This window comes from Rhinoderma darwinii, chromosome 1 (genome assembly GCF_050947455.1).
Source record: "Rhinoderma darwinii isolate aRhiDar2 chromosome 1, aRhiDar2.hap1, whole genome shotgun sequence".
Classification (NCBI taxonomy): Eukaryota; Metazoa; Chordata; class Amphibia; order Anura; family Rhinodermatidae; genus Rhinoderma; species Rhinoderma darwinii.
Genome location: NC_134687.1, coordinates 482382114 through 482397299, shown reverse-complemented (window position 1 = coordinate 482397299; position 15186 = coordinate 482382114). Strand labels below are relative to the sequence as shown.

At 41.1% G+C, this 15186-nt stretch overlaps 1 protein-coding gene across 1 annotated transcript in view; it reads right to left on the bottom strand.

The window, feature by feature from the left end:
* TCTN1 (tectonic family member 1) overlaps positions 1-15186 on the bottom strand; it is a 91116-nt gene that overhangs the window by 12222 nt on the left and 63708 nt on the right. The window contains exons 9-12 of the mRNA XM_075834764.1: positions 12146-12265; positions 9829-9910; positions 8049-8190; positions 1941-2115 (exon numbers count right to left, since the gene is read on the bottom strand). Of these exons, the coding sequence (XP_075690879.1) occupies positions 1941-2115; positions 8049-8190; positions 9829-9910; positions 12146-12265 (519 nt within the window). The remainder of the gene's footprint in view (positions 1-1940; positions 2116-8048; positions 8191-9828; positions 9911-12145; positions 12266-15186) is intronic.

Sequence of the window (15186 nt, the reverse complement as noted above, 5' to 3'; positions counted from 1 at the left end):
AAGGTATTCACCTAGGTGTGTAGCAACCATGTTAACACCGCAGGTGTTTTTCAGAAATTAGTGTGCACTCGATGTTGCAGAGTGAAAATTGGATTTTTTTCAATAGATATTCCAATATGTGGTGCCCAGCTTGTGCCACCATAACAAGACAGTTCTCTAATTATTATGCTGTGTTTCCCTGTTTTAGAATCACCTTACATGGGGCCCTAATCTTTTGCCTGGACATTTGACAGGGCTCAGGAGTGAAAGAGTACCATGCGAAATTGAGGCCTAATTTAGCAATTTACACAGTATTGGTTCACAATTGCAGAGGCTCTGATGTGAAATAATAAAAGAAACCGCTGAGAAGTGACCCCATTTTGATAACAACTCCCTCAAGGCATTTATTAGGAGTGTAGCGAGCATTTTCACCCCACAGGTCTTTGCACCATCCGCAGCGCAATAGTTTAGGAAAAGTAAAAATTACAATTTTTCCCTAGATATGTCATTTCAGTGGGAAATATGTCATGCGCAGCTTATGCCACTGGAGACACACACCCCAAAAATTGTTAAAAGGGTTCTCCCGGGTATGGCAATGCCATATATGTGGAAGTAAACTGCTGTTTGGGCACACTGTAGGACTAAGAAGGGAGGAGAGCGCCATTTAGCTTTTGGAGCGTGGATTTAGCTTGGTAGTAGTTTTGTTTGGAGTTTTACTGGTATTTCAGTTTATAATGTGGGGCATATGTAAAATGAGCAGATTACATCAGGGGCATTGTCAGGTGGTATAATAATGGAATAAACAATAAAATAATCCATAAATATTTGTTACACTGACACAATCCTTTCTGTACAGGCTGGTGTTATAAATTACATGTTAACTCTATTCTGCGGGTCAGTACGATTCTGGCGATACCTAATTTATAGCAGTTTTTTATGTTTTACAACTTTTTGTACAATAAAATTACTTTTGTAAAAAGAATGTATTTTTTCTGTCGCCAAGTTGTAAGCGCCATAACTTTTTAATTTTTTCATCGACAGAGTTGTATGAGGGCTTGTTTTTTGCGAGACGAGCTATAGTCTTTATAGGTACCATTTTTGGATACATGCGACTTTTTGAAGCCTTGCCCGACAGTGCCGTATATATACGGCAGATGTCGGGAAGGGGTTACCGTGCAGAAAATCTGTCCATGTAAAAGGGTCTTTATTCATGTAAAGTACTTATTGCTGTGGAACAATTCACAGGAAATGATAACATAAGATCTGAAGAGAAACTTAAAGAGGTATTCCCATCTCGGACATTTACAGCATATCTACAGGATATACCATAAATGTCCGATAGATGCGGGTCCCACCTCTGAGACTCGCACCTATGGTTAGATCTAGCCCATGGAAGTTCCGTAAACACACCAAGCAATGCCGTTTCTGTAGCTCCCAAATTCAAGAAACAGCGTAGCTCATTGTGCTACGCTGTTTCCGTAACTTTTGTTCACTTGTATAGGAGGTTTTGGAAACCGTGTAGTAAAACGCTCTCGTCCGTTTCCTGAAAACCCAGCCCCGTAATTCAAGGCCGTAGCCCAGCAACAACAGGTAGGACAGGGGTCAAGGGGCCGCATTCTAGTGATAGGTGCCGGTTCCAGAGGTGGAACCCGAATCTAACAGACAGACATATGGATCCACAGGATATGCCATAAACGAGATGAAAGTGTTCCACTTAAAGGAGTTGTCTCATGAAGACAACTCCTTTCTGTATTTCCTATTAGGGTAAGTCCTAGAAGGGTCAGAGCGAAGAGGCACTAACAAAGTTAGTCTCCGACTCTGGAAACCATTTCTTACATGGTCACCCATTCATTTGAGAAGACAAAAAGTTATGCAACTTTAAATTCTTATAATATTTATGGGTTAAAAAAAACAGCAGTATTGAAGCTTCAGATTTCAATGTCGAGAGAAGGCAATATTACCTGAACTTCAGCTTGATCTGTGGTAACAACCATATTAATTGGCACCCAGTCTAATACATTCTCAGGCTGAGAATTCCCAAATTGGGCCACATAGTTTGGAAACTGTTGTCCTTTCAGCACATTCAAAACAGCAGCTCCGACAAGCTTGCAAAATGCGTCACTAGTATAATTAACTCTAAAGAAAAAAGAACAAAAAAAGTCACATATACGCAAATGTGTCACTATGTCCCGTATCTGTGGAAAAAGCAGGTTGTACTGTGGGACACAATCTCAATACAATCATATAGCTTTGCTTCATTACTGGACCAAGAATTCTGCTCCCACAATTTTCACGCGTTTCCTAAATCCTGTCAGGCTTGGAAGAAATTCTCAATTGTAATAAGAGTTTTTTTGCAATAAAAATAAATGTAACAATGAAAGACAAGTATGATTCGATAACTCCAAAGAATATATGCACAACAAGCATGACAGCATTAATCAGAACAGAAGGGTCTCCAAACGTTGGCGCCTGAAGAGGACATGATCAATCGTCATCAGATAATTATGACTTGTAGCAGTAAATAACACGTCACATAAGAAAACAAGACAGAGATAGGACAAGGAAAGGGGGGGGGGGATCTTTGGTAGGAGGAGTTGAGAATATAAGTCTAGGGATGGACAGAACAATGAGAGAACCCAATAGGAATTAAATGGAAGCTAAACAGGGCCCATAAAAAAAAAGTTATAACACAGATTAGGGAATCTCTGAGGTCGTGAAAAGATGTCAATCCCATAGAGATTACACTGAATCAAAATTTCTTGGCTATTACAAATCTTATCAGTGAGAAGTTCTGTAGACCTGACATCGTTGATATCGGTTGTGTAAAGACGGTATGGCTGTGTTTTCAGAATAGGGACATTTGGCAGCAGTGAGCAGATGTAGTAACAACCATGGCGCCGTGCTTACGTAAAGTCTTTGGCAGAACATTTAAGACATATGTAAGAGGAGATAGAGGAACTGCAGCCTGTTCACCTAGGTGTTGGACCTCACCCCAGAAAGGGCACAGCAAGGGACAGTCCCATATCATATGAGGCAGTGACCCATCCGGGGAACCACAACGCCAACAATTAGGGATTCAAACGATGAAGTAAAGCTGGAGTATGATACCAATGTATCAAGATTCTGAACTGGTTTTCCTTATAGGTGGTGCAAATAGATCCCTTAGCCCACACAGTTTGCTAGAAATGTAAGGGGAGAGATGGACTTGGAAAGCTTTCCCACTTAAAGGAACAGTGTCACCAAATTTTTTTTTTTTATATCAGTTTTATGTTAGGGTTTTATTAAAAACGTTTATATTTATTTGTGTGTTTGTGTGTTACTTTTTTCTATTTTTACACTTTTTCTTCCCTATGGGGGCTGCCATTTTTTTTTCCATTTCTGTATGTGTCGATTAACGACACATACAGACATGGAATACGGCAGCTCCAGTCCCATAGGGACTGCGAACGGGACCCGTTCCATCCACTATGGTGTACGCCATGTGTGGGAACGGCGCATGCGCCGCTCCCACACAGTCCAATTTGAAATGCGCGCCGTCCGGCGCCATTCTCCTGTGGACCGGAAGTCGCGGCCGGACAGTAAGATTACTACTTCCGGTCGCGGCTTCCGGACTTGTGCACATGGAGCAGCGGCAGCAGACGGAGCGGACGGACCGGAGGGAGCGGCAGCGACTGGAGCAGGTAAGTGATTTCTATGTATGTTCGTGTTTCAGTGTGTATTTACTAGTGTATGTTAACCTACTACACTGTGTGTTAGCTCAAAAAATGGCGACACACAGTGTAGGAGGTTAGACCGTTCAAACCCCTCGTTTCTCCCGACACTAGCCAGGATAAAGGAGGGGGGGATTCTGAGAGCTCACTAATGCTGAAATTTGGGAATTGCTCCATCTAGTGACCAGTGCTGGGAAATATTATAAATTGAATCCAATTTATAATATTTCCTGACTCGTGAAAAAAATAAAAAAAATTAGAACAATATTTAATCACCTACACACTAATTGTTTAACTAAAAAAAAAAAAAACATGTTTTGCTGGCAACACATTCCCTTTAAGTCTATGAGAATGTTTGCCTTTATCAGCAACAACAAAGTCATTATGTATCATGTATATCTCGGAGATGAGGCCCCTTCTTAACGGACCTGCAGCCCATAGCCTTTCAAAAGTAGTCGGTTTAGAGATAGTCGTGGAGTGAAGGAGTGAAAGGTAGTCATGGCTAAATGTTCGAAAGGTTGCGAAACGCGCGTCGAGGTGCTTGGTGTCCAGGTGTCCTATCCCACCAGTATCATGTCCTCAACAGGTATTGTGTTCTATTTCTAACTGCCTATAGCTTGTTTCTGATTAGGTCTCCATTATCTTAAGCATGGTTGCTATACTTTACTGTTTGGAGGGACCTGTCAGTCTGATACTCATACACATGATATAAGCTATTACTTACCTGGGATGTGATTCTCTATTGGGAGGAATTATTTCTCTATATATAACTATTTTTGATACTGTATTTTGTGAACCTGGTACACTTTCTTTTAATTATATTTTATATGTCTATAGTATATACTTGGGAGGGGGTTAATTTTGTATGTTTTGTATTTATTGATGTTTAATAAAGTAAAAATAAAAATATTTTGATATAATATTATTATGTCGAGATTTTTCTTTTCGGTTTAATATATATGGATTATGTGAAATCTTGAATTTAATGAATTGGCTATGAGTATATATATATAGGTTATAATGGATCTTGTAATAGGCTCTCGTTCAGGTTCCAATGCCTAGAGCGGTTTTGGGAAAATGGGAGCACCGGGGATACAGCAATCAGGGCATGGTCTGAGAAGGTTATCAAATCAATGTGGGCAGAGAGCAGGAGTCAGAAGTGACAAAGGGATAGGAAAAGATCATCTAAACGAGAGTATACATTTTGTGGATGGGAGAAAAAGGAGTAATCCCAGACTGAGGGATGGGCTAGGCAACAGATATCAATTGTATCATATGAGTTGAAATTCTTGTGAGGAACGTTTAGCCGAGAGCAGTATAGTGAAAATGAGAGGCTCTTGGCCAGAACAAGAAGCACAGAAGATGGTTGGAAATGTCAAATAAGTGGCTGAAACATGTTTAGTCGGAGAGGATGAGTATGAGAAAGAACCGAAGGGAGAGCTAAGAGCCTGGTTAAAAAGTCAAAAGGAGCCTATTCCAAATTTTTCCAATAACGAGAAAGACTTATAAGATGAGGGTATTTCAGAGAAGAAATGGTGACAGCTTAGGGTACCTACATCAAGCCCGGTTAGAGGAGGGTAAGTCTGAGGGGCAGAAGAGGAAAAAGGGAAAGGACACACAGATTGAAATATGTCCCTATAATGCCCATGACCAGAAGGGGAGAGAGATAGGGCAGAGCCATTAAAAGGACAGGTAGAAATAAAAACTTTTCAATGCCAGTTTCATGGAGAGGCAGATGCCTACTCAAATGCGATGAATAATACAAGAATAAGCTATAGAATAGGGGTGAGTCCCTGGAAATGATGAGACCCGGCCCAGAAATGAGGCGGGTAGGTGAATAATTACAATATGTTGCTGACCAGGTTAAGCCTACGGAATATATTGGGAGCTACAAGTAAAAGCAGATGAGATCATCATAGTTGTTTAAGGGAGATATGTGCATAGAAAGGGAAAGGGGGAACTAGGACTCTTCATTGGGTAGGCCCAATTTAGAAGGAGCTGACGTTTGCACCCCTCCAGGGAGACCAATCACACGTGACTCTGGAAGAAAATCCAACAAGAGGATCAACAAGACGCATCGATTATGAACAGCAATTCTATACACAGTTAATAATGGCTCTACATCGCTACTTTTACATTAGGAGACCAGTAAGTGTAGGATTACAAGAGGCTAGCCAGAGTTACAACAATACCGTACAGGGGGTACAAAAGGAGTTACAGCCAAGTACTAAGTTGTATAGCATTTATAAGTAAAAAAATGTAAGAAAGTCCACGACAAAGTGGTACTTGAGGCATCGTACATTCAGGAAGGCCATGTATTCCAGGGGTCACTAAGAGGGATCAGGTATGAATGAGAGGGCCCCTAAGGGAGGGATAAGGGGAAATTTGCACTCGGTGGGACTTAGTCAAAAGGTTGTTGGGAGGTCACGTCTGAGGCTAACCAGGTGTGAGCATAGCATCGCGCTAACCAGGTGTGAGCATAAAAACATCACATCATATGGTATTAGATACTGGGAACCCCATAAAACTCCCCTTGAGGAAGTGAGAATGCAAGAACCCCATAAAACACCCCTTGAGGAAGTAAGAATGCAAGAGCATTCCTGGGTCATTAATAAAGTAAGTACTCATGCCACTGTGTGTGAGGAGTATATGTAGTCTCAGGCTGTTGGCAGTAAGTTCGGGACTACCATCAGGGTTTCTGGGATTGCCACTGGATCGATGAATCGAGTGGCTGAAGGGCAGTATTCCCCCGGTCTATGTCGGTTTGGAGGTCTAGGTGGGGCGCCTGGGATGATCCACTCAGGAACTGGGACCGGGGGTTAAACCTCGGAAGATAAAAGGCATTCTGTAGGTCTTCTGGGGCACAGATCACAAACTTGGAAACCAAATTGTACAGGATGATGTGGAAGGAATGACTGCAGCAATAAGAAATTCCAGCCTCACGGACCTTGTCGAGTAAGGGCTTCACTAGTCTCCACATGTTGAGGGTCCGGCGAAAGAAATCGGGTAGGAGGATAACGGTGGATCAGGTATGAATGATGTGTACCGTCGCCAAGCCTTATGGAGGATGTTTTGCTTTTTCTGAAAGAAATGGACCAGGCACAAAACATCCCATGGGAGGCTCAGTCTTGAAGCCTGGGACAAGATTACTCGGTGAAACCTTTCGAACTTCAGATGAGTGCCCTCCTCTTATTTCAGCAGATGGGTCAACATGGAGAAGACAACCAGGTGCACGGCCAAATAGGCCCCCTTTTTTTATTATTCCTCCATCCACGGTTCTCTACATTGTTTAGATGGGAGATGTTTCTCAACATAAGATTTTACAGGGCCAGAAAGAGTGGAGATGTCTTGGTCAAGGTTGATGCTCCTCTGTTGAACCAGAGTCACTGTAGTGGAGACCAGAGCAATAGACTGCTCGATATCCTTCTTGTCTTTTACATAGTGGTCTACAAAGTGGACCATTTAGGCCTCGAGGACTGCATGAGAAGTCATGGCCTGCAGAATTTCCTTGAGCTCCAAGAGCTTTGGGCTCTCCGAAATAAAAACAGGTGTTACGTGCGACTGAGACCCAATGGGCTAGGAAGATGCATTTCGATTCTATAAGGTGAAGATCGAAGGGATTGGCTCACTTAATGCACCTGGGCCTGGAGAATGCAGAATTGAGTTTATCTTACTTGATGCTACCGTGGGCGCCAAGCTTGGTCTGAGCGGAAATGTGGTTTCTCCTGTACAGTGGCGAGAAAAGCGGGCAATTAAAGTTAAGTTGGCAGGCGTTTTGGGCTGTTTTTCTCCCTTTTGGCATAGTTTGGGAGATGGATATTGCTGTGTTAGTCCCCGTTTGGTAGCCCCTGTCCCGGGGCAAGAAAAAGGCAGCCTTACTCCATCATGTCAAAGCCATACCAACGACCCGGTAATATTCTAGTTCAATATTACAAATGTATACAGCACTTGGTGTATAGCATCAAACCAGTATAGGCCGTGATTTTTAAATTTATTTTCAAATTGAAAGCCATCTGTCTAAATACCCACAGTTTGACTAGATGATAGGCGCATTCTGAGTTTGGGGACCTAACAGGACAAATAAACAAACTTTGCTTCTCAGATTTAATAAAGTTCTCTCTTTATTGTTTATAAAAGCTTTTTTTTTTATACCTTGACCGTATTTTGGTTGATACTTACTGACCTGGCAAAGATTTCCTTGCAATTTTAAATCCCCTAAATTGACTTTATCTTGCTTCTGGAACAGCAATTTTTTGGCTGAGAGCCGCAATTGTCACATTTTTTTGGTCATTCCTGTCTGACTGAGCATTGTCAAAAGCAAAATCCAATGAATAAATTGCCAGCATAAAGTCTTCTTACCGCAGTCTGCAGCCAGACATCATGTTATAACCAAATAGTACAGGAGTTCTGTTTCCTTCTTCTGCTAGACAGTTTTGTTCAAGTGAGCTCTTAAGCAGAGTAAATTGGCCAAATCTATTGGTACTCTGAATGATACCCGATTTATACAGTTTTGTTAAGGACATATTTGATCATATGAAATTAATATGGGAGATTAAATATTAGTTTTTTTTTATTAAAGGGGTTGTCTTCATGAAAACAACCCCTTTTTAAGAAGACAGCTTGTCTAACCCACGCCTGGCTATGCATTTCCCCTGCAGCATCATCAGCCGCATTACATGGCGGCCATTCAATAAGGCATGGGGACAGGGGTTGTTGTCGTGGGACAATTCCTTTAAGGCATCAAGTAAAAAAAGGGTTTTCCAGGACTCTAAAATTGGAGGTATTTTGTTTAGATCCAAGGTGTGCGGTGTGTATCCCTTGTTCTCCCTATCCCCAAGGAAGCAGAAGAGACTATGAAGAATTGTGTTTGGTCTGTTATAGCTCCTATTTATTTTTTAACTGTTTTGCTTATTTAGGGTCATCTTATTTTGTGTGTCTGTATATTTGTAAGAACTGTACTTTTTATATCAAAGCCTAAAATTTAGTAGAGGAGCCATTATGTGTAATACTAGACCGAAAGAAACATGGGGTACACTGAATTTGACTGGTGGTATTGCAATTATGTCCATTGTGGCCTTAGTACACAACTATGAGTGGTCTGAAATCACGTAAACTTGGACTTTGGTCTACTCTTTCACGTCAATTCCTATCTGGACTTGGAACTCTGGTTCTTTATTGTATTTAGTAAACAAAAATAAATACAAGGATGTGTGTTTGCACTGAATACACAATGACCATCACCACCAAATGTGCATTCATAATTCACTCTACAAGTGGAGAAGTAAAAAAAGAATCATGCTGAAGGAAACGCCTAGTTGAAGTAGATTGAACAGTAAGGCTGGGTTCACGCGACCATGTTACGTCCGTAATGGATGGAACGTATTTCGGCCGGAAGTCCCGGACCGAACACACTGCAGGGAGCCGGGCTCCTAGCATCATAGTACGATGCTAGGAGTCCCTGCCTCTCCGCGAAACTACTGTCCCGTACTGAAAACATGATTACAGTACGGGACAGTTGTCCTGCAGCGAGGCAGGGACTCCTAGCATCGTACATAACTATGATGCTAGGAGTCCGGCTCCCTGCACTGTGTTCGGTCCGGAACTTCCGGCCGAAATACATTTCGTCCATTACGGACGTAACATGGTCGTGTGAACCCAGCCTGTAGTCACACGCGGCAGATTTTGTTGCAGAAGTTTCAGCGCCACTTATCTGAATGTTTTCAGGTAAATGGAACGGATTATCAGTCGCAAAAATGTCTGCAACAAAATCTGCCACGTTTGACTGAACCCTTAAACAGAACCAATAATTTTAGAATCCAGAACAGGGAGCAACCATGTGCGAGAGGCTCCTGCAGACCCAGCTCATCCACACAGGCAAAATAGTATGATTTGGTATAGCTTATCACCGTTATTGAGCCAGAAGTTAGAGAAGCCGGACTCTGGCAATCAGCTGATCACTGCGCCAGCTTCCATTTAAAAATGGGTTGCCTTTTTGAAACAACCCCTTTAAAAATGTCTTAACATATCAAGTTGTGTCTAGCAGCAGCATAAAGTAATGATCATATAAACAGTAACCCTGGACTTGTGACAAAACCAAAAACCATTATATTAGTTAAACACAAATTTAAAAAAGGATATTGCGGCAATTTAAAGCCGGCACCCACAGGCAGCCCGAATACGTAGCCTGGATTCCCACTGAGAGGGGTGGGTGCTGTGCCATTCTGTGAAAGAACAGAAGGTTAGTGCTGTGGTTTGATGGATACAAAGATAATACTTAAGTCAATAAGACATTGTTAACTGTGTTGCATTAATATTTCTCATTCCTTTCAACTCAGAAAATGGTATCAACATCAGAAACACAATCTGTGCCAGCGGCTTTGAGCAATTAGCAACTGTTTCTATGTTGGATTAATGATTTCACAGGGGGAAACAATATAAATACTAATCCTTTCCATTAATCATCAGTTATCTCAGGTATGAAGACAGGCATTGCATTAGCCTCCTGTAAACTGTATTTTCTAGATCTTTTGCCCCTGGTTCAGTTGTACGGCATCCAGACAGAAGCACAAAGTTACAGCTATTAAGCAATAAACACTAAACCTACTAGATATACAAGACTTTACGATTCTCCAAGCAGCTCTGATATTCCTAGACCTGCCCTCATACTTAGTAACGTCTGGCAATCCAACACAGTGGGGCACATTCACATTGAGCCAGAATACTGGCGTGGATGCCTTGTGCCACATTTGTAAACGTTTTTATTTTATTTATTAAGACACTCTACAAAGGGGTGTGGTTTAGTGGGAAAGAGACGTAGATTAAAATGAGACACCGGGCACCAAAATTTTGGTGTAAAAAAAACTGGCATAAACTAAGTCAACTAGTACGTGGCATAAAGAAAATAAATTTGTCCAGAATGTCTAGCAAGTTGCACTAAATTGATCAAACAGGATGTACCGCTTAGACAAGGCAGTCAAAATATGCGCCAAATTTATCTAAGTTTACACTCTCTAAAACTTAAAAAGTATTAGTAATTTGCTTCTACTATCTATAATATCTGGTGTATCTGTGGTATCATCTACCCTACAAAAGTGTATAATGTTTACAGACTACTACCCTGGTATTGTACACTATATTTTTGTATTCTCTATATATTTTTGTTACTATAACTAAATCAATATGATTATTATAAGAGAATATCTTGTTTGTTAATCTAACAGTGTACAACATGCAACTTTTTTACTCTAAAATACCAGGCCTCAGTCTTCGTTTTCATGAGTATTACCCAAAATTATGAGCAGCGTTACTTTGTTACCAACTGATCGTTGCCAATAAGGCTTCTCTAACTCAGATATTGCCGGGGAGGGGGGGGGGGACGGGGACGGACGGACGGACGGACACCACTTCACATAACTTTGCAAACTTATAATAACACTTTAATAGGACTATAAATGGATGGAAAACAGTTTAAGGACAACAATTAACAACTGTTTATAGTTAAAACCTACATTGAAGCTGCAATTTTGTAAATGCTTTGCTTTACTTCTACAGAGGTACATTGTGTGTTCCTCAATTCATGTCTTGAGCCTCATGCCCACTTCAGTTTTTTCCTTCAGGGTGCTATCCGTTGTTGTCACGGATAGCACCCTGAACCCATTCATTTCAATGCGGCCATGCACACTTCCGTTGTTTTAACAGAACCTTGCGGCCGTTCCGTCAAAAGTAGGGCAGGTCCTACTCCTGCCCGTTTTTGACGGAACAGTCTCGGCCTTCTCATTGAGTTTGGTCCGTGAAACAACAGCCTGCACACGGAAGCTATCCGTGTGCAGCCCGTGTGTGACGGGACCGTCAATAACGGCCGTTCAACGGAAGTGTGCATGAGGCCTTAAGCTAAGTTCTATTTTTTTCTGATTTTATGCTTCAAGAAAGCAGTGCAATGAGAGAGCTCAGAAGAAAAGTTTAAAATGTCTGACAGTTGAGTGGACATAAACTGCTGTCTGTTTCCAAGGACAACCAGTGAACATTTTAAAGGAGATTATTTATATATATATATATATATATATATATATAAATAATTTATTAAGAAATAACCAAAACAGTACTTAAAAAGTAAAGCACTTGCAAAGTTACTAATTCCATACATATATAAATGCTTCCGTATGTATATCTGCACATTATGCATGTCCGGAGCATTAATGTAACATGGTATGTGAAAGAGGTTAATAATAAAAAGTGGTCCATTGATTTATTATTATTTCCTTGTACAATATTATCTCATTTGTCACTGGTTGGGATTGGCTAATGTATCCAGGGGGTCTCATGTATTCAATCCTGTCTAGACAATAACTGTCACTGTAACTCAGTTAATTTTCTAACCTGTATTGAAAAATGAAGGCTAGGATCTGACCTGGACAACTGCTCTATTGTGTAGTAAGATATAGTGCAGCATTTCATACCTCAATGAAGTGTATCTGGAACTTCTGTTCGATGTTATTCTGATCAATAGCACCAAGAATAAAAGATGCGGCGATGCTTGTGATCTCACCCTGATCTGTATATATAAACGTATAACTTCCCTAAGGAGGAAAACACAGGAGCTGAAGGACTATGCCAAATGATCATAACTGCCCATTGCATACATGGAGAAGTCTAAAAAGAACCCCCCCCCCCCCCATGGACTGTAAATAAAATATTACTCGCACATGCATTCTGAACAGATCACAAAGCACAGGATGTTTGTGTAACAACCTCCTTATCATTTCACAGTATACAATTGCTTTTTATAAGTTTATAAAACTTGCCCATTGTCACAATTTAGATGGAAAAAACACTTTTTCATATCTATGTTTTTTTACAGGCCACACCCAAAGCCCCCACCCCTGTGAAAAAAAGGTAAATGAGAAAACAGTGCAATACATTACACAAAAGAGTGGACATAGAAGGTGAAATAAAACTGATCAATGTCTACAATGCCAAGCATCACCGGGGATGTAGTGCTTTCTGGATGCCACAGCCCCTTCATTGTTTATGCAAGCACAGTGGTGTACATAGTAGTGGCTGTGCCTGGTACTGCAGCTCATTCATGTGTACAAGTCTGAGCTGCAGTACCACAGCACAGCAACACTACTATGTAAACAGCTGTGTCTAGTTAAACAATGATCGTCGTGGTCCTGGGGGGTTAGACCTCCATGATCATACATTATTGGTCTATCCTGAGGCCTTTTTCACACTTGTGTATATTGGTCAGTATTTTGAAGCCAAAACCAGAAGTGGAACGTAAACAGAGAAAGCTATAATGGAAAGATTTGCACCAGTGTTTTGGACCCACTCCTGGTTTTGGCTTACAAATACTGATGCAAAATAGTGTCCAAAATACGCAAGCGTGAAAGGATAAGTTTTTAAGCCATTCCCACATCCACACTTCGATGTACGTGATAATGATCACCCACTGGAGGACGGCTTTGATGGACAATCGCCCTCCAGTACGAACGGCCAGGCTAAAACGCTGATCCCGGCAATGTATCCGTTTCTACATTGTGACCAATTCAGATTGCCGTGCTGACTCACCACCAGCCACCGCATTGCGATTGCCTGGGCTGACCGTTTTAGAACAATTTTACATGCACAAGCTGTAATGTAATGTCTTATAGACATATGACATTACATTACAGTCAATGTTAAAAATAATTAAATATTGTTTTACGAGTAGCGCACAAAAAATAAAAAAATTTTATTGAATGAAAATGATTAAATAGTAAAAAACAGACACATATTAGGTATCCTTAAACTCATAATGACATGCACAATACAGTTATTTTGTCAATGATGGTAAACGGCATAAAAAATTTCATTATAAAACGAAAAACTATATCGGAATTGCATTTTCTAAAAAAAAAAAAAAAAAAAAGATAACATATTTACTTGAAAAAATGAGGCCTTGTACAGCTATGTAGACTTGAAAATATAAACATTATGGCTGATAGAATGCTGAAAGACAAAAAATTATTGTGCTCCTCGAGGGTTCAAAGGTGTTATCCGGGAGTATTCAAAATCACCAGCAGGGCAGGGGATGGCATAACATTATAAACTAGCAGAAACTCAGCCCATGAAATGCCCCCAGCTCCAGCACTAAGGTCCCATTCTCCGCTGCTCTTTTTTTATGTTATGCAATCCCCTGCTCTGCTGCCAATTTTAACATGTCCCAGGTAACCCCTTTAAGGATAGACCATCAATTAAAAATTCTGGAAAATCCTTTTACGTATGCAAGCACCATTTTATACACAATTTCTCAAATCTCCTAGAAAAGAAGAAAATGCCGTAATTGGCTATTACTATAAATGTTGACTTTCCTTCCATGCAGATAGCCGTGACCATGCAAGTACAGTGACTATAAAAAGTATTCACCCCCATGGGACTATTTACTTTACAACAACCATTTTACTGTGTAATAACACTGAATGACAGTGAATATTAGCAGGTACTTTTGACAGAAAAAGACTCGACTGTAAACAAATCTAATTTTCATGTGTTACAATTTATTAACACAAAAAATAATTAAATACCTAACTTTGGCTCTTGACATAAGATAAAGGTTGGCCAAATGAACATTTGGTTATCAGCTATCTTCCCTCACTCCTCTATTTACATGTCCGCTCAGCGTATGTTATTTCTGTGGTGGTAGGATGAAAAGTGTCTGCCAGTATCCTCTAGTGCTGCTTAGCAGACAAAAGGATCGGAACGGTCTTCCCCGCCACTTCCTGTCACTCTGATCCCAATCAGAATGTGATACAATGTTATTACACAATAAAACACTTAAAGGGAATGTGTTGCCAGCAAAACATGTTTTTGTTTTTTTAGTTAAACAATTAGTGTGTAGGTGATTAAACATCGTTCTAATTTTTTTCACGAGTCAGGAAATATTATAAATTGGATTCAATTTATAATATTTCCCAGCACTGGTCACTAGATGGAGCAATTCCCAAAATTGCAGCATTGCATGTGGTAAAGCAACCACATTGCTTTATGCTGCAAAATTGGGAAAAAATCCCTCGCTCTAGTGAGCTCTCAGAATCCCCCCCTCCTTTATCCTGGCTAGTGCCGGGAGAAACGAGGGGTTTGAACGGTCTAACCTCCTACACTGTGTGTCGCCATTTTTTGAGCTAACACACAGTGTAGAAGGTTTACATACACTAGTAAAACACACTGAAACACGAACATACATAGAAATCACTTACCTGCTCCAGTCGCCGCCGCTCCCTCCGGTCCGTCCGCTCAGTCTGCTGCCGCTGCTCCATGTGCACAAGTCCGGAAGCCGCGACCGGAAGTAGTAATCTTACTGCCCGGCCGCGACTTCCGGTTCACAGGAAAATTTGCGCCGGACGGCGCGCATTTCAAATCGGACTGTGTGGGAGCGGCGCATGCGCCGTTCCCACACACACGGCGTACACCATAGTGGATGGAACGGGCCCCGTTCGCAGTCCCTATGGGCCTGGAGCTG